Genomic DNA, 22,918 nt, shown 5'->3' with positions numbered 1-22,918 from the left:
TGCTTGCGAGGCCACTCCCAAAGCCACCGCTACTGAATCACTGATCACTCTCCCACCACTGCGTTCAGCTTTAAAAATCAGTTCAGTTAGAGAACAGACACTTCAATTAAAAACTGAACATGTCTGTTCAATATAATGTGAGTGAGCCGAGCGAGAGTCACGGGACAAACACAGCAGGAGTCAGATTACATTCATCAGGAAAGGCTGAGGTAAGCGCGGGCACAGCGTGTATTCAGTCGGGAGCGTTTTCATTTCATGCCTTTGGAAGCTTAACTTTCATGGGAATTAATTTGAGAAGTTGAAACACTCACTTTGCTCCACACTGCTCCGTTTACCTGAATGCCTGCAGCTGCGAGCTGAGCTGTGAGTGCGATCACGATCATTTGAATATATTTCAGGGTTTCTACTGATACAAAGCCATATGCTAATCGCTGAAGTAACCCTTTAAAGGAAGACAACATGCAGTGTCTTATCCCATCACTGCAACCATGCACATAACACCGAAACACTTGGGTTAGAAGAGAGCACAACCTGCTACAGAGTGGACGGCACCGCCACCCTCTTTAAATGCGCCAGGAACATCCCGTCCAGACCTGCGCTACACACAACAGGGACAGGACCCACACATGGGTGACTACTGCAGAGGAGAGAAAAGGAGATTGGTCCGAAACGGAGGGAGTCTGTACCTTAATACTGACCTTCCGTGTCCGAACAGACCGCTCGCTCGTCCAGCAGGCTCTCAGAGCTCACAGACGCCTCCGAGTCGAGGTTCTCCTGGTCGGAACCGGGCTGCTCTAGTTCAGGAAGCCTGCAGGCCAGGTCCTCTCTGGAAGACAAACGCCATTCAAGAGTCACGCAACCTGATCCGTGTGGTCTTGGGATTACTTGTGGTGAGATTTCGTCTACATCGACATACTTCTCTTGCTTGATGGACTTGATCCGTTCCATCAGGCTTTGCTCAGCCTCCGTGTCTGAATCCAGGGGCTCGTTCTCAGGTACAACACAAAGGTCGGAAGCTGGCTTCTCCCGAACCTAGAGTCCAAACAGATAGCAGATTTAACTCAAGATAATGAGGTTGACATTAAAGGTTCTTCCCCCATTGACAGGACAAAAGGAAACACAGAAAAAAGGTTATTCAATGAAGGGACTTTACTAAAAACATTTTGACTCAAATCTGCTCCCGGTCAGTTAGTCTATAGCCCAGTTTACACCTTGATTTAAGAAGCGTTTTGGTGGATCAGATCCACTGGATCCACTTTAACACCTGCCGTCTCTTTTGTCCACTTTTGACCACTTCTGTCCTGATTTCTTTGTGTGTGAGACCGCAAGACCAGACAAGCGCTGTGAGTGTGTTAGAAATCAGTAAAGGTGAGAGAACACTGAGCTTGGTGTGTTGTTCGTCTTCAAACCAAACTTACGTTTCAGCAGACAAAGTTTAAGTCCTGTTTGGGGTTTCCCACTTCACATAATGTTTAGGTGTTAGGTCAGTAGGCGGAGAACGGGGTCTTTTAGTGGCTGTCTAAACATACCCGAACATATGAGCATTTACTCTACGAAAGCAATCCGGTCGAATGCGTTTTTCGGCTACCTCTGGAAGTGGTTTAAAGTGGACAAGCTTAAAACGTTTTAGACCCCGTTAACACCTGTACACCCGTTTACACTCCGTTTGACTTCTACTTGAAGTTTTCAAGAGTGGCACAACTATCCCTTGTGCAGTGGAAAGGAAGAATACTAGAGATGTTTTACAAAAGTAAGTCTGGAAGAAAGAAAAGGTCTCAAGGGGAGAATTTCAAGCACTTGGATGGATGTTATTTTGTATTTAGGAACCAAATACAATTCAAGTCTGGAAGTTTCCATGGCATGAGTTTCAAAGGTTTGTAGGAATCAAAAACAAAAGTCTAACAGTCAAGACTTGCCAACTTATTTTTCTTCATGATGTATACTATTGCTGTTCATGAAACACCAATTACAAAAAATTATAGCCTGTTGCTTAAAGAGCTACTTCACCGCTTTTTCATATTAAACTATGTTATTCCCTTAACTAAGACGAGCTGATACACACCTCTCTCGTCTCAGTGTGTGCTCTTAATCTCTCTGACGCGCGGTGACGATCTGATAGCATTTAGCTTAGCCCGCTAAGCCCAGTTCATTCACTATGGTACCAAACAGAGATCAAGTTAGAAGCGACCAAACACCTCCACGTTTCCTGTATTTTAATACAGTTACACCAATAGTTGAACAATCAAGTATGATGACACAAAATAAAACGTGGCGCTTTTCTAAGTGGATTAAAAAGGAGAACTATAATGTATGGCGGAATAGCACTTCTGAGAGTACTTCGACTCGGCGCAGTAAAAAGTCCCGGCCGAAACATCTTCCCTCACATCTCCCCCTCACTCTCTCATTTATGTCAATAGGGGGAGATGAGAGAGAGAGAGATGTGAGGGAAGCCGGGACTTTTTACTTGAGTCGAAGTACTCTCAGAAGTGCTATTCCGCCATACATTATAGTTCCCCTTTTTAATCCCCTCAGAAAACCGCCATGTTTTATTTTATGTCACCATACTAGGCTTCGTGTAACTGTAATTAAATAGGGGAAATGTGGAGGTGTTTGGTCGCTTCTAACTTGATCTCTGTTTGGTTCCATAGTGAATGAACTGGGCTGAGTGGGCTAAGCTAAATGCTATCAGATCATCACCGCGCATCAGAGAGATTAAGAGCACACACTGAGACGAGAGAGGTATGTATCAACTCGTTTTAGTTAAGGGAATAACAGTTTAATATGAAAAAGCGGTGAAGTATCCCGTATTGCTTAATGTTCAGCACAACTGATCTCGCATAGCTTTGAAATTCATGCCATTCACTGTAGTGACCACCCAAAACCAGCACACATCTACACCGACACCCTCCTGAATGTCTACAGGTCTATAGTGACACTAACGCATGCAGTGGGTTGAGTTAGTATTAGTAGGGCATGACTACCACACTGCATTCACACTGGATGCATGAGCATGCCAAACTACTGGGGTTCACAATACCACAGGGGCATACGTACCGCCACTTCTTTGTAAGGAGTGATAAATCTGAGAGGTAAAGGCCAGCACTACAAAGACATTAAAAAAAAGAGAAGCAAAAAAAGTGTTGTGACAGTTACTCTCTGTTGGCATCTTGTGGAAGGTTGCGGACTGTTGGGAAATGTAGTTGTTCAGGGAGGGAAATATGGGCACTTTTTACAGGCATCTGGAAACAAACCACTTTCAAATGATGCAGAAATGTACTCTGTTAAAAGACGAGGCAAGTCAAGTTTACCGTGTTTTTTCTTTTTAGCTTGAGCTGATTGACAGCCAGTTCCTCAGCGTATTCCAGCTGCTCGATCTCTTCCATTTTCTCATTGTATCTCCGGATCTGTTCGTGAAGTAGAAGCTCCACACAACTGAGGATAGGAAAGAGTCAGGCTTGAGATTTCACTTTAAAACAACACATTCTTGGTCAGGAAAAAATGTCCTGAAAAAAGTCAGGACTTTTTTAATATAACTCCCATTGTATTTGTCTGAAAGAAGAATGCCATATACACTAGAGGATGGATACCCGACCCGAGCCCGACGGGTTCTGACGGTACCCGACGGGTCGGGTCGGGTTCGGACAGATATTTAGATAGACGTTCGGGTTCGGGTCGGGCTCGGTCACGTCAGCGCGAAAAGGCATTGAACCTTTTAAATTTAAAACTGCTTATTATGCAAGTAGCCAATGGGCCTGTTTAACTTGATGCAATGGTTTGTTTTTGTGATTAAAATACATGCATTATATAACCCTAACATCCGTCTTCCTGCATGCGGAAATTTGTTTATGTCGCCGTGACAACAACTCGCAACACGTGCGTGCATATTGCCCGCGGCATCCCTGTCATTCCAGTGAGCGCAACTTCAGCGCTGCTGGCGGCAGGACAGCCTTGAAGCCATCCGCAGTTGATGCAATCCTTTTTCTACATAAAACCTCGATTAGCCTAAACTTTGATGGATAGATTATGTTAATAGATCCCATGTTGCAGTTTAGGAACCACAGTTTGAGAAAATTGGTAAGATGACTTTCATTTCAATAAGCATTTAAATTGTGTTACGTTAATGTTTTGTTCTGTTAGCTTGGGCCATTTTTAGCAGACCTTTGTTCATTTAATTTCAGTTGGCTATTTGATTGGGCTCTGTGTAACGTTTAATGCCCCGTGTGCGCGCTGATGCGCTCGTCTGTAAACATTTCAGAATGCCTTCCTTACAGTTGCTTAATAAAAGCGGGATTTCCACACAAACAAACGTGCGTGTCATTAGTATATGAGGGGAAAAAATAGATTTTAACTGTCGGGCTCGGACATAAATATTTGAATGCCTGTCGGGCTCGGGTCGGGTTCGGTTACTGCTCTGTCGGACGCGGGTCGGGCTCGGACAGAAAAATGCAGCCCGATCCGCACTCTAATATACACCTAGGATGACTTGAGGTTGAGTAAATCATGGGCTAATTTTCATTTTTGGTGATTTATCCTTTTAATAAGAGAGGGTTGTTTTAACCACTTCAGCTCTGAAGCACATTTTACATTTTTTTGAGAATTAGGAATATCTGAATTTAAAAAAGCGCCCTACCCACATACATTGGAGTAAATTGATAAAAATGGTCTCATTTTACAGAAAAAACTCTAAATTTTAACACAGTGGTAGAATATTGCATACATTATATTCTATCTATTCACAATCTTATGATAAACATGGATAAAAAAATAATATTTTGATTTATTTTTAATTAATTTATTAAAAAATCCATTTTTTTTTTTTTAATCATTTTGGGATCCAAGCTTTTTGGATGTTTCTGTTGATTCTATAAATTGGCACTAAACAGGGGAAAAAATATTTTTTTTGATATCCCCTTGCAAATAAAATAAACTGGCCACTAGGAAATGGAAAAAAAGAAGGCTCCGCCTCTTCAACTTTGTAAAGGGAGATCTCGGGCTCTGATTGGTCTAGAATCATGATCCACATGTCTATAAAGAGCTGAGATTCTCAGCTTTTCTGTAGCATGATGCAATATGTGATGACATCATCAAAAATCGTGGCTAACATCGACAATCAAAACTAGCAATAATAAGAGTATTTGTCTGCATCACACGTTTTGATCTGGACATCGGTGACATATTACAGTGTCGTTTGGCCATGCTTGCTCACAGACATGTAAAAAATAGTCTCATTTTGAAGCAAACAACCAAAGGAACAAGCTGATATAGGGTTTGAGGCTAGTAGCTTTACAAAGAGTTTGTGATCCGAACAGGAATATGACTCGTGTTTGCTTGTTCAAAGGAGTCATTTCCAAATTTCATAAATTTGCTGTAAATTATTGGATTGGTGAAATTAACTGCTCAGCGATATTCCTGAGGCCAATAGCTTTCATTTGATATATGACTTGTCTATTTTAGGTGTGTTTGTGTGATAAAAATATGACATTTTATATTATTTGCATGATTTTCTCAAGGGGCGGTCATTGCGGGGGGGTCGAATTCAGACCGTATTATTTTCTTCTATGTAATATAAATGCAGAAGTTAATGGGTTATTAAGAAAGCTGAGGTTCTAATCTTTCAAATGATACCATACATGTCTAGTTTTGTGGTGCGCAAGTTATAGATTTTTTAAAAAGATTATGAGGGGGTGCAGAGCTGAAGTGGTTTCTGATATTTTGATATTTCTCCCCCAGAAACCAAGCAAAAATATCTTTGAATTTTACTTATCTAGTAAATGCATCTCGATTTAAGAATTTTTAGATATTTGGACTGGAAACAAGGAAAAAATACTAAATAAGCAATGCATTTTTTTTGCAGTGTCGCGGGGCCTTGATGGTTAGTTTTTGAAGTCCATAAAAGTGCATCTATCTATCATATAACTTCTCCACAAGGCTCTGGGGGTTAATAAAGGCCTTCTGAAGCAAAGTGAGGTGTTTGTGTAAGAAAAATATCCATATTTAAAACTTTATAGACTAAAATAACTAGTCGACTTGCACTAAAAGAGTGACCCCTGACCTGATGTACAGGAAAAATTGATATTTTTCATACACAAACGCATCACTTCGCTTCAGAAGGCCTTTATTAACCCCCGGAGCCGTGTGGAGCAGTTATATAATGATAGATGCACTTTTTTGATGGATAGATGCACTTTATGGACTTCAAAAACAAACTAACAACTCAATGCCATTATAAAGCTGGAAAGAGTCAGGATTTTTTTATAACGCCGAATGTGAAAGAAGAACGTCCTATAGACCTAGGATGACTTGAGGGTTAGTAAATCATGGGCTAATTTTCTTTTTTGGGTGAACTATCTCTTTAACGACACACTATTCTTACGTGGTGGTTTTGGCAACATCCTTCATGCTCATGAGCGGGTCGGCACTGTCCGGACAGCGGAGAATGCAGGGGGCAAAAACGATGGCTAGAGAGTTTGGCGTCATCCGATTGCTCTTCTCTTCCTTCGCAACCCTGAAATGAAACCAGAGCATTAACACCTGACGGTTAAACGTTTTTCTACTCTCTGCGTTTGTCGTGTACGGAATAAACTCATCCGTACCTGACGAGGTGGAATATGAGTCTCTCCAAGGTGTTGAAGTTTGCTGTAGGAAGCTGTTCCAAAACTTTATAAATGGCTTGCAATTGCTCTTGCTTCTCAGGAAGTTCTACGAAAGACAACCAAAGTGTCAGGGAAAGCCTGAGGGACACCACAAGGGCAAGAGAGAGGTGACCAACCTATGGTACGGAGGAAGTCATTGTAGTGCGTGAAGGTCATGAGGGGTTCGGGCAGCTCCCTTAGCCACTGTTTGACCAGGCCAGTGACAGCATGGATGGGGTAGTCCTCCAGACAAACATTCTCTGGGCCTTCACATGTCATTAAACAAAGTTATATAAGCTACTAGACATCATGTCAACAGTCAAAAGTAGAGGTGTAACGATATATCGTTAACTGAGATGGATTATTCTTATATTTATAGTGCATTAATAGCGGGAGAGGCATGACGCTAGGACCAATGGGAGATATGTATTGGGAGTAATGCGTGAGGGGAAAACATGAAAGTTTATGGAGTTTCAGTAACATTATTACATTAAACGACTATATATAATGTTAAATATAATGTATAATGATGCAATGGGGGGAATATTTGTGGGTACTACTACTAATAATAATAATACACAAATAATTAATATTATATTATATATTAAATAAAAACCTCCTCTTTATGTTGATTTAAAATATCGGGATACATATCGTATCGTGAGTTCATTATCGTGATATACACTACAAGCCAAAAGTTTGGACACATTACTATTTGTAATGTTTTTGAAAGAAGTTTCTCCTGCTCATCAAGCCTGCATTAATTTGATCAAAAATACAGATTTTTTTTTAAAATATTGTGATATATTCAGTGTTGCCACAGTTACTTTGAAAAAGTAATCTGATTACTGATTACTGATTACTCCTTTAAAAAGTAACTTAGTTACTTTACAGATTACTTGATTTTAAAAGTAACTAAGTTAGATTACAAGTTACTTTATAAGTTACATTCAGCAGTTGCCGACAACACCCCTGCCGCCTCAAAATAGAAATGACAACCGTTTTTGGCAACACACTTTATTGCATTTATGCCCGAGCCTGACGGCCCCGACTTTTTTACGCCCCTTTTTTTTAGTCTTCTCCTTCGTTTTATATTTATTTTAATAATTAAAATGAACAATGAGATGTGCTGGTGGAAACAACATGAGACCATGATAGCTTACGCCACTGTCAAGATATGGCTCGCGCAGGGTTAAAGAGTCCGTCTCTTCAGTGCAGCTGCTAGAGTTATGGCCTTTTTACAACCGGTTCCTTCATTCATTTTCTCTGACCAGGTATCTATCTGATTGCGAAATGACCAGGAGTAGGCCTAAATGCCTTCCGAGAGTCTTTCCAGACGTATTTAATTCCGATCACTCAAACAAACCAATTCAGAAGGTGCATGAAAGCATTTCAAACTAAACCGGACAAATGTAAATATATCTGGTTGTTTAAACCACATGTGTAAATTTTACTCCTGGCAAATAATTAAAAAATAAATGTGTGAGAGCGTGTTATGTTGTAGTCAGATAGATATGACGGTGCTACTGCAACATCGCTGCAAATGAGTAAAGCAAGCCAACGCATATGGCCGTAAATGAAACTTTAAAATAAGTCACACAAAACACAATCATCTTCAATATAAAATAATGAGACTAATGATCTTACCAGTGCTTAGGTCGCTCTCTCTCATATGCGATCTTTGAATTTGAAATGAGCTGCTGAATAAAATGCTGGAATCTTTTGCTTTGATGTGAACTCCGTTAAATGAGCATATACCGCGGGAATTGAAGATCGGATTTATATTAATTTTGCTGAAGTGTAAGGTAGGCTATAAGACAACCTGCATGTACTTTCTATTTTTTTATTTTTTTTTAGATTGTGTAGCCCGTTTCGGGTTTTTGAACGCCGTTGTGAGCAGTAGGCTAATCTATCAGCCTGCCTCAGCTCGTCAAAAAATTCTTTGTGGTGGTATAATAACTAGCCTACTTTGTTTTTGATGTCAAAGTAGTTATATTTCGTTTCGTTTCTTTATTAAGGTCATTTCGAAAAATGTTTAGAGCAATTTTTTGTTTGTTAAATTAAAGTTTTAATTTTTTTATGTGACGACCCAGTGAGTTAACCGCATGTTTAATAGCCTAGTCTCTCAAACCAACTCTTGAATTGCCTTGCCTATATAAACTTTAATTTAACAAACAAAAAATTGCTCTGAACATTTTTCTTAATTAGGTTTATAAAGAAACGAAACGAAAAATAACTACTTTGACATTAAAAACAAAACTGAATTATGTTAATGGCTGCAACAATGTAAAAAAATAAAATAAATAAAAAACACGGCTCCAGCCCCCGGGCTGAGAATTTTGATAAGCTGTCGTTTTTAACTATGGAAAATGACTAAAATAGTAACTCACAGTGACTTGGATAAGTAACTTTAATCTGATTACTGGTTTGGAAATAGTAACGCGTTAGATTACTCGTTACTGGAAAAAAGTAGTCAGATTAGAGTAACGCGTTACTATGTAACGCGTTACTGGCATCACTGGATATATTATTACAATTTAAAATATTTGGTTTTCAATTTATTCTACATTAAATGATCATTTATTTCTGTGATCAGAGCTGAATTTTCAGGATGGTTCCTCCAGTCTTCAGTGATCATGATCCTTCTCATTTGAGGATTCATTATGAGTGTTGGAAACAGTTCTGCTGATTAATATTTTTTCATAACCTTTGATACTTTTTCTTTCTTTTTTTGAAATAAATCAATAATTTTATCCAGCAAGGATGTGTTAAATTGATAAAAAAATATAGTTGTAGTAATGATAGTAAAGGAGATTTATATTGTTTGAAAATATTTTTCATTTTGAATAAATGCAGTTCTTTTGAACCTTTTATTCATCAAATATATTAGTTAGCAGAACTGTTTCCAGCACTCATAATGAATCCTCATCTGAGAATGATTTCTGAAGGATCATGATCACTGAAGACTGGAGGAATGATCCTGAAAATTCAGCTTTTATCACAGAAATAAATGATCATTTAAAGTATAATAATTTGAAAACCAAATATTTTTTAAATTGTAATATTATATCACAATATTAAATTAATGCAGGCTTGATGAGCAGAAGAAACTTCTTTCAAAAACACTTTTGGGCTGTACTGTATATCGAACCGTGACACGAGTGTATCGTTACACCCCTAGTCAAAAGTCTACAAAGTCAATATGCCATTGAGTTCTGGTAATATCCAAGATGGCTCACCTGCTTCCAACAGCTGGTGTAGCTCCTTTATGCGATTGGCTGAGCCGGACTTCCTGTAGATGCCCTCTGTATACAGGCCGTTCATTTCCACATGTTCCAGCATTATCTCCAGCACAACCGGCACAGGGGTCTTGTTATTGACCAGATGGCACACGCGCACACCAAAGTGCTGCGATCCAGGCTCGTCATCACACTAGAGCAATCAATCAATCAAGCAACCGATTAATCAATCAATCAATCAACCAATCAAGCAATCAATCAACCGATCAATCAACCAATCAATCAACCAACCAACCGATCAACCAACCAACCAATCAATCGTTCAACCGATCGATCAATCAATCAACCAACCAATCAATCAATCGATCGATCAATCCATCAATCAACCGATCGATCGATCAATCAATCAATCAATCAATCAACCGATCAATCGATCAACCAACCAACCAATCAATCAACTTTATATCACGCGTTTACAATGACAATTGTTTCAAAGCAGCTTCACAGTGTTAAACAGGTAGCCTAGAAATCTAGACGCACCCTAGCGGCAGCAAATCTAATCTGCCCCGCGAGTGTCGTCTAGCAACTCTCAATACCCTTCTGAGCTGTATTCGCCTAACTCTTGCCGGGCCAATCACATCGTGTATAGAGTCGGTAGGCGGGGCCATAATGACGCCGGCCGAGTTGCGTTTGCGTGCTTCTACTAAACACAGAAGCTGGCGAACGGCAGCGATCTTTCGAATCTGAGAAAAGAACAAAGAACGGCACTGAAGTCATTCTTAAAAAGGGAAGATGTGTTCGGAGTTTAGCCGACCGGATACGGGTGAATGTTTAATCTATCAACAAGCTCTGCTTCACCTTCGTTGCTCTGGTTGGTGTAGCACTATCCTATCGTGTGCAGAGGGAGTTTGAAAGACAACCGTTTATCCCGCCCCTCGGATTGAGCTGTCAATGGTGAGTTTCCAGACCAAACATCTTGATGTGGGTCTGGCTTGTCAGGCTATTAAACAGGACAATATTGCAACAAAATTTGATTTGGCTGTACAGTCGTTCTGGAGAAAACAGTGATGTTATCAGCTTATTTTAATTTATCATAGAGCGACAATGTTGGCAGATCAGTATTATAGTTTACAGAATGAAATAAGACCTAATTAATTGTATATTTAGTTGAATAACTTGGATCATAATTTTAGTGTCCCCAACTGAGCAAGCCAAGCCAAAGGCGACAGTGGCAAGGAACCAAAACTCCATCAGGGCGTGATGGAGAAAAATAAACCTTGGGAGAAACCAGACTCAGTTAGTGGGGCAGTTCTCCTCTGGCCTATTAACACACAGTGTATTATTATTATTCTGGCAACCTTACAGGTCAGAAATCATATTAGATCGGAATATTCTAAATTTCTGGGTATTACGCAAGAGACGGGTTTATTTAGGTTGGCGCGTTGATTACACAAGGGTATAAATGCTTGAAGATCGGAGTCATCGCAAAACAAGACCCAGAAACAACACAACATCTTGTTCAACTGGTTGATTTTTTCTTTAAAATGAATGCTTAGAGGACTGGATCCTTACCTTCTTGGAGCAGAATGTAGAGCAGTCTATGGTGATTTTACAAATGCACTTCTTATGGCAAACCATCTTGCAATCTGAAACAAAAATCGGTCATCAGTGACGCCGTCAGCCCCACTGAAGGTCAATCCTTTGGGTTCCTCTCAGAGATACTCACAGCTGCACATGTAGGCCTTCTCCATTCCCCAGATGTAGGACGTGCAGTGATCACAAGACTGCATGATGTTGACTTGGTAGTTTGTAAACACATGGTCCAATGGATTCTCCAACTAAATCCAGATCAGATGTTTACATTTATTCACAATGTAGAGTCGGTGTGAGAGGATGGATAGATGGATAGAAATACTTACGCTTTTAGCCTTCTTCCTTCTCATCTTACGACTTTTGGGGGGCTAAGACAGAGTGTTCCCAAGGTTAGTTAAATAGTTAACGTGTATTGAAGTTATCAACATTAATAACTGTTATTATAATAAGGAAAATCTTGGGGGAGGGGTAACAGGAGATGAATGAACGTTCACCTTGGCGGGTTCGGCCTCTTCTTTTTTGATCTCCGCTCTGATGAAGCCGTCCAGAACTGACTGGAAGAGATTGACCACCAGCGGTACCTCACCCTTCTGCTTTTCTCCAGCCAGACTAATCACTTTATTCTGGTAGCAATTCATCAAAGCCTTATACCCGATCTGAGGTTTCTGTAGATGTGAACAAGAAATTAATAACATGAAGTATTCTGAATATAAGCTGTATTTGTCCACTCAAGCTTGGATGATGCAGGCCATTACCAGGGCTTTGCTTCCTGGTAGCTAATGTGCTCTTTCACACAGGGGTATACATATGAACTAGCCAGCAGGGCGGTCCCCAGAGAACTACATTTTCTGTCACACTTTATATTAGGTGTCCTTAAAGCTACACTGTGTGATATTTTCCCCCATCTAGCGGTGTAAAGATATATGACAGTTCAGTGAATAATAGTTTCTGTTCGGTGTTTCTGTAAATTCTGTAAATCGGTGGCCGATTTAGTCCAAGTTCGACCTCGTCAATGAGTGCCATTGAGTGTAAAACTTGAACTCGAAGCTTGAATTTATGGGTATGTCCCTCTTTGGCTACTGTACTGTCAAGATGGAGGAGCAACATGGCGACCGGCATTCAAACCCCTCACCCGTATGGATTTTCAATGGCATATTATAAACTTACGGGAATACTTTATTACTTGAAAGAAGTAAATATACATTAATGAGCACATATATTTTTGAAAGAACTAAGTGTTTTTAGCTAAGAATAAACTAAAAAAGTTACACAGTGTAGCTTTAACTACTATGTACTTACAACAAAAAATAAGTATGCCTGCCGATGGATGTTAGATCTGCCATAAATCTAAATGTTTTTAAGGACTGCTTAAAAACATATCTGTACTCTCTGGCATTTTAGTACATCAGTACATGGATGTTTTGAATTTTGTCTTGTTGGTTTCTTTTTATCTGCAATGTACGGCACTTTGGAACTACGGTGGTAGTCTGTAAGGTGCTATATAAATAAGACCGAACTAAGTACAATGTACTCAATGTGTTCATATTGTATTGCTAAACACTTTTGCTGCCATTGAGATGGGATATGGGTGAGGTTAGGGACCGGTTTGGTGGTACGGTTAGGTTTAAGGGTGGTGTAAATGGTAAGGGAAGGTCAACAGTGTAATTACAGATGCATTTACAAAAACTAATTGCAGCTGTAATTACATCCAGGTATTTAAAAAAAGAAGAAGTAAGAACAATGTTAAAACATGCATGTACACAATAAGTTAATTGTATCAAATTATTAACTTATATGTTAGTACATAGTAGTTAAATACACCAAATATAAAGTGGGACAATTTTCCCCTAGGGCCATTTTCCTCATAAGTGACTTAAAGGGTTAGTTCACCTATAAATGAAAAATAGCCCATGATTTACTCATCCTCTAGACATGTTATGTGTGTATGACATTCTTCTTTCAGACGAATACAATCAGAGTTATATTAAAAATATCTTGGCTCTTCCAAGTTTTATAATGGCAGTGACTTGTTGGGTCATTTTTGAAGTCCATAAAAGTGCATCTATCCATCATATAACTGCTCCACACGGCTCCGGGGGTTAATAAAGGCCTTCTGAAGCGAAGTGGCGCATTTGTATAAGAAATATATCCATATTTAAAACTTAATAGACTAAAGTAACTAGCTTTTGGCAGAATGATATACAACACTGTACCTGATGTACAGGAGCATCTCAAGCTTTGACGCCTCTCATGGATAGTGCTGGGCAACAAACGCCAGCTCCTCTTCTCTAATATCAAAATCCTTCACCATTTCTCTTTAAAACATCTAGTTTTAGACCGGTGCTTTGTTTTGCTCTATCCTTCGCGTTTTCTGCGTTCGTCAATACACGTGTCAAGAGTTAAAGGGTTACTCTTTTGCCATAAATCAATAGCTAGTTATTTTAGTCTATACATTTTTAAATATGGATATTTTTCTTACACAAATGTGCTACTTCGCAAAAGGGCTTTATTAACCCCTGGAGCCGCGTGGAGCAGTTATATGATGGATAGATGCACTTTTATGGACTTCAAAAATGACCCAACAAGTCACTGCCATTATAAAGCTGGGAAGAGCCAGGACATTTGTAATATAACTAAAAGAAGAATGTCATACACACATAAGATGACTTGAGGGTGAGTTAAGCCGGGTGCACACAGCTTAACAGCTTGTGCGATTTTGGCCAAGATTTGGCCGTCTGAGACAAATTTAGCAAATCTTAAAAGATTCCTCTGATCCAAGGCTAAAATCTGACGTCTTTGGTCGTTAGTTTGACATGTTCACCGGCAGCCGATTAATGAGCACCGCGATCAAATTTTACCTCAGACGAAATTCTGGCAGTGTCAGAAGATTTGGCACAGAATCCTGCAGTGTGACTTCTCCTACGACGACAGTCAAATATCTCCATTTTCCAAGACAAACTATGACCAAAACGAGAGCTAGAGATTTCTTTGTAGCCTCCATTTCAGTCCCGCGTGTAATGCAGCTCACTGTCACCGAACGCCTCATTTATTGATGATATAAAACTCTGGGTGAGTTTTCTTGTGTGCGTCCGTTTTTAGCGCGCCTTCACTATCGTGCAGTCTGACATTAATGTCAACTGAGATCTTACAGTGTGACATGGCTTACATCGGGGATCATGTTCGTACAGTCTGACAAGGGACCTTCGCAAAGGATTTTGAAAAATTGCACAGTGTGCAGGACCCATTAATCTGTGTAATTTTAATTTTTGTGTGTACTAACCCTTCAAGCCGTCACTTGCGTTCTGTCGCATGCCTGGACTTCGGCATCTTTGGCATCTATCGCCATTTTTCATGTTCGTGGAGTAAATTTATAGGCTAAAAAATGGGTGTTAACATGGCTTTATAAAAATGGTGGGTGCCAGTGTTTGCCATACATTTGGCCAAATCATCGTACACTCAGTAGTTCCTATTGTGTTAGGTTAGACCCTACTCTGTGGTAGAAACGAACTGAGTCCCCCAAAAGTGTTCCTATAACTAAAATCCTTCCCAGTTCTTGCGATGTGAACATGCCAAAAAGTGGGGATTTCCACCAATACTATCAGGAACTATGAAAACGTTCCTCTAGTGCAAAAGCTAATGATGTGCAGTTGTACGCATGATGTTGGCGGTTGCTTACTAGCCGAAGTCAAAAGATCTAAAGTCAATCAATTAAAATGTCTGGGACTTTTTCACCCACCAAGAGCAAGACATAACTTTCATGCCTAGAGTAAAAAATTATTTGTTATATGCTTAACTTTAACACTCAACAAACTTGTATGCAAAAATTAGCAATAACAATGCTTGCAAATGGATTGATAGGATGTAGAGTAAGTGGTCTACATTGCAGATTTGTGGTGTGTTGGTTGTTTTAGCTCTACTCACAGAGATCGAGTACATTCCCTTGATGTTTTCTCTGAACTGCACAGTGGCAGTAATGAAGATGCGCTCCGATCCTGAAAGCTGTTTTCCCCGTGAGCGCAGGTCATTCACCTACACCGCAAGAGCCAAAGAGCAAATCTGAGACATTGTATATATTATAAACACAAAGTCTTTAACAGTTTTTCAGTCTTTAAATCAATAATAATAATAGATTTTGTTTGTATTGCACTTTACATTTGGAACAAATCTCAAAGTGCTACAGTTAAGACAATTTAAAGATGGTAAAATAGTAATAGATGGAATAGTTAAAAGTCATAAGTTCCTTTTTTAAAAGTCTCAATAGCTTGAGGTGCCCTCAGATGATCAGGCAGGGCATTTCAAATCCAAGGAGCGGCAGAACAGAAAATCACACCAATAACCACACTCGACAATCGAACATCTTGCAGTCTCTAGGCCTGTCATGGTAAATTTTGCTGGACGATAAATTGGCCAAGAAATTATTGCGAAAAACAATAATATTGTCGTTCTGAGACCATTTACATCTAAAATAATGACAATGGCATAATAATGCAGGTACATTTTTTCAAAGATCAATTAACTTTTATTTCTATGGACTTAAAAAAAAAAATTACTACAATAAGACAGAGTGTTCCCAAGGTTAGTTAAATAGTTAACGTGTATTGAAGTTATCGACATTAATAACTTATTATAATAAGGAAAATCTTGGGGGAGGGCTACAATAAACGAGCAACACGACCAAAAACAATAAATAAAATGGATGAAAACTGCAACAGATGAGGTGCATATTAGGGGTGGCACGGTTCACAAAACCCACGGTTCGGTTCTGTACGGTCCTTGTTGTTTTTTTCTTTTAATCGTTAACACTCCAGAAATTTACTTCAGCAAATGATATATAACTTAATTATCAACAATTTAGGATAAATCATTAAAAAAACGTTATATCATGTAATGCACAAACTGAACTTGACCATCTCTGAGGAAAGCTCGGTGAGATTTTGATACAGCGAGAGAGAAGACATTAATGACATGCTTTTCATTTATTTGGCAAAAAAGGAGAATGTGTATTACTATCTCTACAGGAACTGTGCCTTTAGCACACAAAGATTGAACTGAAGAATTAACTTGCGTTTATCAAACTGCCATCTTCAGTGTAGCTTTAAGCCTCGTTTATACTCGACGCGTCCGCACGAGCGCGAGGGTGCGCACGGCAAAAACGCCGTCAACTCGGAGTACGCGACGGACCTCGTTTCGCTTGCCACAGTCCACGTCAAGTTTGTAACTTTGCGTGCGGCTCCGCAACCGAAGAAGCTCGAGTTCAGGCGAATCTGGCCGAGCATGACGTCTCATCTCCCAGTCTGCGCGTCGAGTTTGAACTCCTCCCCAAACGGACGAGGAGCGCTCCGTCAGCGAGAGAGACGAGGAAAACAAACAAGCATGCAAATGATCGCGGTCGGAAAAATTATCGAGCTCATTTTTTTTTTATCGTGCGATTGATTGATTTATTGACTATCACGACAGGCCTAGCAGCCCCATCCATTCTTCGTACCTGATTGCCCAGAAACTCATCGAGGTGGCGTAGCTCATTTGTGTTGGTGATCACACGGTTCAGTGAGGCGTTCCACTGCTCCGAGGCCCGAGCTGTCGAGTGACTGATCATGATGCTGGGCGTCCGACCCAGCCGGCCCGCGTGGGTCTTCGAATTGTGCGAGCGTGATGGAGAAGTGGCTATGAAAAAGGACAACAGGATGAATAAAAGGCAGAATACACTGATCTAAATGAATCACGTGTTGTCTTCGCAGCTATGCACCTTCTTTTTGATCCATAAAGGAAGCCAGACTCAGGTCTCCATCTTCTGGGGTATGAGCTTCTTTATTATGTGGACGCTTCTTCAAGATCTTTCTGAAAAACCCTGTCGTCCTATGGAACCAAAAAAAGTACCATTTCATAGAATTAGCTATAACAAGTTTGGGATTTTATTTATAAACACCCTAGCAAAACAGGTCATGTTAGGGAAGGGATTCGACAATCAAAACATTCAAGAAATCACACACCTCCATAACAAAGTATGGCATTTCAGGAATCTCCCTTCTCTCATAGCAGATGCCTTGCATCCATATAAAGGAGTCGGTAACCTATGCCAGGAGTCGACAAATGACTACCGCTGATGTAAGCCAGCGGCCTTATTTTCCCATGGGTTCAAATGAGTCAGATTTCCTGTGTGACCATGTTCTACTACAGATAAGAGTATGCATTTGGGAGGGATGAGTACATAAGCTCTTAATTTTGAGTCTTGCAGATAAGGCGAATGCCTGACACACGGTCTATAGAAATAAGTTAAACGTTTCTACACTCAATTTCACACATTGTGAAATGTGTCAGTGTGTGGTCATAACACAATGCAAGTATGTGTTACATTCTCATGGGATGCTGTAGATGATGTTAGAATAAACTGTTGTCTTTACAGTCTGATTTGTCTTGGTGAAGCAGCTGTTTAAGAAGATTTGAGAAGAAGAAAGGGTAGTTAAACTGGTAATACTGGTAGGTAGGTAGGACAGTACCTCTCTGGGGTTGATGGCTGGAGAGGTGATACATCGTGCTGGCTGTCGTTAACTTTTTCCTTCATAGTGTTGGCTTTTGGTCTATCTGGACCAACAGCAGCCCTGGACTGTGTCTACACCAAAATGTATGAACACGGTAGATGTCTTAGTTTAATACAGCACAGTCTAATGTACATTAACAACCATTTTTGCTTATTAGATGACAATGGGCAATGTAAAGAAGAATTATTCCTGTGTAGATAACACCTTAAAGGAAGCTAAAATATGAATGCCTTCCATTATTATCCCAAACTGAGTAATTACGAAGTGATCATTTACTTAAAAAAGAATCAAGAATGAAGCATTGAAAGACAAACAATATGGAAGGTTAGAAGAGGAAATAAACCAGTGACTAAATGGTCTGCCATTACTAGGTGAGGTTTTAGTCTGTTATCCCATAAGTTCAGTTTTAAAACCCACAGTCAGAATTAAAACTGCAGTGAAAGGAGTTGTATTCAAATCAGAGCAAGCGCTACCGTGTTGGACGCTTGACAATTTAAATCTGCCAGAACGGCATTTGTCCTAAAAAACTGTGCCTATTTGATAACAGAGTAAAGGCCTCAAGGATCATGTATGTTTCCTCAGTGTAGCACAAGATATCTGCAGTCCCTCCCATTATTCGAAGAGCTTATTTCACCAGCAACCCGCACACCACAGCTCCCCCGGACGGCATCTAGTATCAGGCTGCAATACAACACCTCAAATGGACTCATGGGGGGTAAAGGAAAAGTCCAGTACTCTGCATCCTCCATTTCAACACTTTTAATGGGCAAACATATACGTGCAAGGGCGAGCCGCGGTCTGCGTCTTCTACGAGCTTTATCCTGAATCAGCCAAAGAAGCATAATCACTTAACCTCAAGTGTTTGATTCAATTATAGTCCTAAAATGTCCAGAAGATTGTCTGGTTGCATACAGAGACAAATGATCCCCATTGGGAAGCTTGGAGTGGAACTTAACTTCAAGGCACAGAATCAATATATTCCTTCACAACGCTTTTCTTACTTAGTATTTTTGTCTTGTCTCCAGTACAAATATCAAAAAATTCTTAAATTAGGAAGCATTTACTAGACAAGCAAAAGTTATTGTCTGGTTTTGGAAGAAAATAACTCAAAATTTAGTGCGTTTTTGCTTAAAATAAGCTAAACAATCTGCCAATGGGGTAAGCAAAATAATCTTCCAATGGGGAAATCAAAATAATCTTGTTTTCTGTTTGAATAAAGATGATTAAGCAAGTTATCCCCCAAAAACCAGACAATAACTTTTGCTTGTCTAGTAAATGCTTCTTAAATGTACGAATCTTTAGATATTTAGACTGGAAACAAGACAAAAATACTAAATAAGAAAAGCATTTTCGTCAGTGTTCTCGTGTACCATTGTATTAACCAGCTGAATCAAGTAAACGTTACCTGGGATGAGCCACCTGAACCTATTTTGGATACATCATCTAGTGACATAGAGATCCCGCGATTCCTGGTAAAGTTTGGAAAACCAGACGGAAAATATTGTTAGAAACATTAGAGGAGTTGAAGATGGGTGTAAACTTAGAACAACATAGGAAGCCGTACTGGAGAGTTTGGATGTTTCTCTCCTCTAGACTGCGGGGCCCTGCCAGGAGGTTTTCCGGCTGAGTGTTGCTTCTCGATGGTTCCTTTCTCCTGTTGGACTCTTCTTTGGCAGGAGCAGGTTGAGCAGCGGTGGCCGGTTCGCTGTAGCCATTTCTTCCAGGCACGGAAGCAGGGATATCTAAGGGTAAGGTGGATGGCCGAACAAGTTCTGTTGGGACATCTTTAGCATCCCTTTTGGCCTTTTCGCCTTTCCAAGCCACAAAGGTGTACTGATCCAACTCTTTGCTGTCGGACCGCTCCTTCAACTTGCCTTCTGCTTTCCCCGGACTCTCTAGAGTTTTGCTCTTGAAAGCAGTATCGTCTTTCCCGGCCGAAGCCGCCCGCTCACTTTCTCTCTGGCTGTGCTCAAGGCCACGCTGTCTCCTCAGCTCCCGTTTTTCCTGACTTCTGGACACTGGTAGTTTGCCAAGCTGAGGAGCTCTGTTTAGGCTCTGCCCAGTCTGGGTTTCAGGAGACATGGGTTTACCTTGTGCACCTTCATCTCTGGGAAGGGAGGATGGCTCTTTCTCGGTTTGCTTCTGTTGCCCCTTGACATCGAGGTGAGGACCAGCCTCCACTTGAGGGATCTTCGCAGAATGATCTTGCTCTTTTGTGACAGAAACATTATCAACATGGGCCCTGCCCTTACCTTCAATCTCAACATTCACAGGAGCCTTATTGAGCTCCAGCACTAGTGTCTTCTCATCGCCAGGCTGCTTGCCTGATGTTGGTACTTGTTGTAGTGGCGTCTTCTCCTTCCGCTCAGCCTCTAAAGCAAGCAGAGCTTCCCTTTCCTCTTGTTCTTTCCGTTTTCTAGCTGCTTCCTCTTCCTCTCTGGCTTTCCTGGCTGTCTCTTCTTCTTCTTTGAGTCGCCTTGCTGCCTCTTCTTCTTCTTTGAGTCGCCTTGCCGCCTCCTCAACTTCTTTCGCTCGCTTAGCGGCCTCTTCAGCTTCCTTGGCTCGTCGAGCTGCTTCCTCCTCTTTTCTCCTGCGAGCTTCCTCTTCCTCTCTCTTCCTCTTCTCTTCCTTCAGGAAGTAGTACCTACAAATTCAAAACTTACTGAATCACGTTCAACAATCCACAAATCTGTATTAAGGTGATTTCATGTTGACTAGTGTGAGGGTCTATACCGTTTGCGAGCTGATTGCCCTCTCGCAAATGCCTGTATCTTTGTGATGGAGGCTCGTGTTTTTCGATATTCAGCTCTTTGTTTGGTACCTCGCCATGCTGTCTGGATCACAACCACGGCTTGGTAGAACTTCTCTTTGCGGAACCTACGCCATGAGCGCTGTAGACATGGTCAATCAAATATCAGACATGAGTAGATTGCCAGACACAAGACAATTTTGCAACAATACTACCCAAACGCAAGACAATTGCAACAATACTACCGGAACACAAGTGTTTGATATACCTGGATCACGATGGCTGCCGCTCTCATTCTAACAAAGTCCATTCTTTCAATTTTGGCTCTAAACCAACGCTGCAAGAAAATAATTTTGTGCATGACATCCTTGTGCAGGATGTCCTGAAGCTTTTGCCTTTCAAGCTCTTTGAGATACACCTGTAGAAGTGGAACGTAACTGTTAAGAGTCAATAACTAGAGACATAGTCACTTAAAGCACCAAGAAAAAAAAGTAACCTTGGTTTTTCCAATCTGGTAGGTAGTGTGGTCAAAGCCAAGCTTGTGCAACAGAGACGATATGTCCTCCTTTGACGTAGCGTTCTTTGGCAGCAGCACACGAAACTGCTCAGTAAACTCCTGTAATGCAAAAAAGGAGCGTTGCTTATTTAGACAAACACACACGTTTAATTCGTAGGGTTAGGGGTTTAATCACTAGGTCAAATCGGCGTTACCTGAAAGGTGTATTTGGCTCCGTAACCTGACCGTCTAATGCGCACGGTTTCCAACATGCCTGTGTACCGCAGTTGCTGCACAATGAGCGCTTCATCAAAACACATTTCCCTCTGAATGTGAGATATAAAATAACAGACAAAATAACTATAGATTTCATATAGAAGATTTTCTCAAGGCATAGTTTAAATGAAGACCAGGAATGTGGGCAAGGACGTGTTATTTGCACCTTCTCAGCATTGGAGCGGAGGCATCGGATGAAGAACGGTTCAGCCTTCCCCAGCGTTTCCAGAAGCTTACTAAGAGATGTCTACAAGATAGAGAGATAGGTAGATAATATATAATAAGAGGAAGACCAGAAGAGAACCATGAAGTTCACACATGAAGCCTTTAGACTATTACATCCATTAGAGTAGCGTGACCATATTTTGATTACCAAAAACCAGGACACTCAGCCCCGCAATGAGTTACTTAAATGAAAGTTTGCTCAAAGATTCCTTATTAATTTCAATACATTTAAAGTATGCCCCTCTGTATGGATAGAAAATTGTTATATTAGGGCCAGGACAGGACTTGAAAACAGGATGTTTGGTCACCCTTCTTTAGAGAATCATATTCTTAGCATTCTCTGAGTGCTAGTTTTAAGCCGTTCCTAAACAAAGTGAGATTTCTGTTATTACTTTCTGTCTACTGCCCCTCATAAGCAGCTGTTTTCTATTCTGCCACACTAATTGCACGTGGCACAAAATGTTTATATTAGCATCTCGCTAAGCTAACAGCATGTTCATCTAAACATAAAAACACTTTTTTTTTCTCCAACATTTGTTTGCTATGTAGACTGAACAGTTGTCCTGATAATTTTCAGCACTGAATGACATTTTTATACACAAGCAACATTTGGACCATTTTGGTGCTTATAGGCTAATTCACAACGCAGAGACAAAAGCCAACAAACAAGTTGGCCGTTGGATTTAGAATTGCATAAAAAATAACCGTCATGTTCATATTGCCCCAACAAACGCTGATTGAACATGTTCAGTCGGGTGAAAACAAACCCCGGTCAATGCCAACAGACGGTAATAGGGGCAACATGCGGTGTGAATTAGCCTTATGATGTTCTGGAACAGAGCATTGATTTTAGGCTGAACCACCAAACTTAATATAAATACAGCCAGGCTAATCTAATAAAAGTTTTTTTTACTTGAAACTGGGCACTGATGCTGGGAGGACGTTTCTTCTTGTGCAGATGAAGCAAAGACTTGGTGGTGCGGTCATGGAGACCCACTATGAACTTCAGCGAACGAGAGTCCAACAGGCTCTGCCCAAACACAAAAACAGAAAGTGAATTTCCCTCACACAGAGACTTTCTTTTGCCACATGAGTGCCATGGGAACATGACGGCATGGAAACTCTCATTTCAGCCCGACCCTAAGCGGTAGAGTCTTCAAAACATTTAC

General features: G+C 40.5%; 1 protein-coding gene across 17 annotated transcripts in view; it reads right to left on the bottom strand.

Moving 5' to 3' along the window:
• Positions 1 to 22,918, bottom strand: part of si:zfos-588f8.1 — an 85,572-nt gene that overhangs the window by 2,710 nt on the left and 59,944 nt on the right. For 5 of the 17 annotated variants that reach the window (XM_067415368.1, XM_067415364.1, XM_067415362.1 and 2 more), the window contains 25 exons: positions 22,663 to 22,779; positions 21,691 to 21,771; positions 21,464 to 21,574; positions 21,249 to 21,368; positions 21,021 to 21,170; positions 20,737 to 20,894; positions 19,568 to 20,647; positions 19,409 to 19,472; positions 18,699 to 18,824; positions 17,962 to 18,074; positions 17,211 to 17,320; positions 16,950 to 17,128; positions 15,386 to 15,493; positions 11,959 to 12,129; positions 11,791 to 11,832; positions 11,598 to 11,709; positions 11,444 to 11,517; positions 9,872 to 10,064; positions 6,770 to 6,898; positions 6,594 to 6,699; positions 6,374 to 6,505; positions 3,309 to 3,432; positions 3,055 to 3,102; positions 917 to 1,032; positions 699 to 826 (listed from right to left, as the gene is read on the bottom strand). In XM_067415368.1, the coding sequence (XP_067271469.1) occupies positions 699 to 826; positions 917 to 1,032; positions 3,055 to 3,102; positions 3,309 to 3,432; positions 6,374 to 6,505; positions 6,594 to 6,699; positions 6,770 to 6,898; positions 9,872 to 10,064; positions 11,444 to 11,517; positions 11,598 to 11,709; positions 11,791 to 11,832; positions 11,959 to 12,129; positions 15,386 to 15,493; positions 16,950 to 17,128; positions 17,211 to 17,320; positions 17,962 to 18,074; positions 18,699 to 18,824; positions 19,409 to 19,472; positions 19,568 to 20,647; positions 20,737 to 20,894; positions 21,021 to 21,170; positions 21,249 to 21,368; positions 21,464 to 21,574; positions 21,691 to 21,771; positions 22,663 to 22,779 (3,892 nt within the window). Of the gene's footprint in view, positions 1 to 531; positions 599 to 686; positions 827 to 916; positions 1,033 to 3,054; positions 3,103 to 3,308; positions 3,433 to 6,373; positions 6,506 to 6,593; positions 6,700 to 6,769; positions 6,899 to 9,871; positions 10,065 to 11,443; positions 11,518 to 11,597; positions 11,710 to 11,790; positions 11,833 to 11,958; positions 12,130 to 15,385; positions 15,494 to 16,949; positions 17,129 to 17,210; positions 17,321 to 17,961; positions 18,075 to 18,698; positions 18,825 to 19,408; positions 19,473 to 19,567; positions 20,648 to 20,736; positions 20,895 to 21,020; positions 21,171 to 21,248; positions 21,369 to 21,463; positions 21,575 to 21,690; positions 21,772 to 22,662; positions 22,780 to 22,918 lie in introns of all 17 variants that reach the window. The other 12 variants (XR_010897794.1, XR_010897793.1, XM_067415372.1 and 9 more) reach the window with 7 other exon arrangements.

This window comes from Pseudorasbora parva, chromosome 14 (genome assembly GCF_024679245.1).
Source record: "Pseudorasbora parva isolate DD20220531a chromosome 14, ASM2467924v1, whole genome shotgun sequence".
NCBI lineage: Eukaryota > Metazoa > Chordata > Actinopteri > Cypriniformes > Gobionidae > Pseudorasbora > Pseudorasbora parva.
This window is presented reverse-complemented; position numbering and strand designations above follow the sequence as displayed.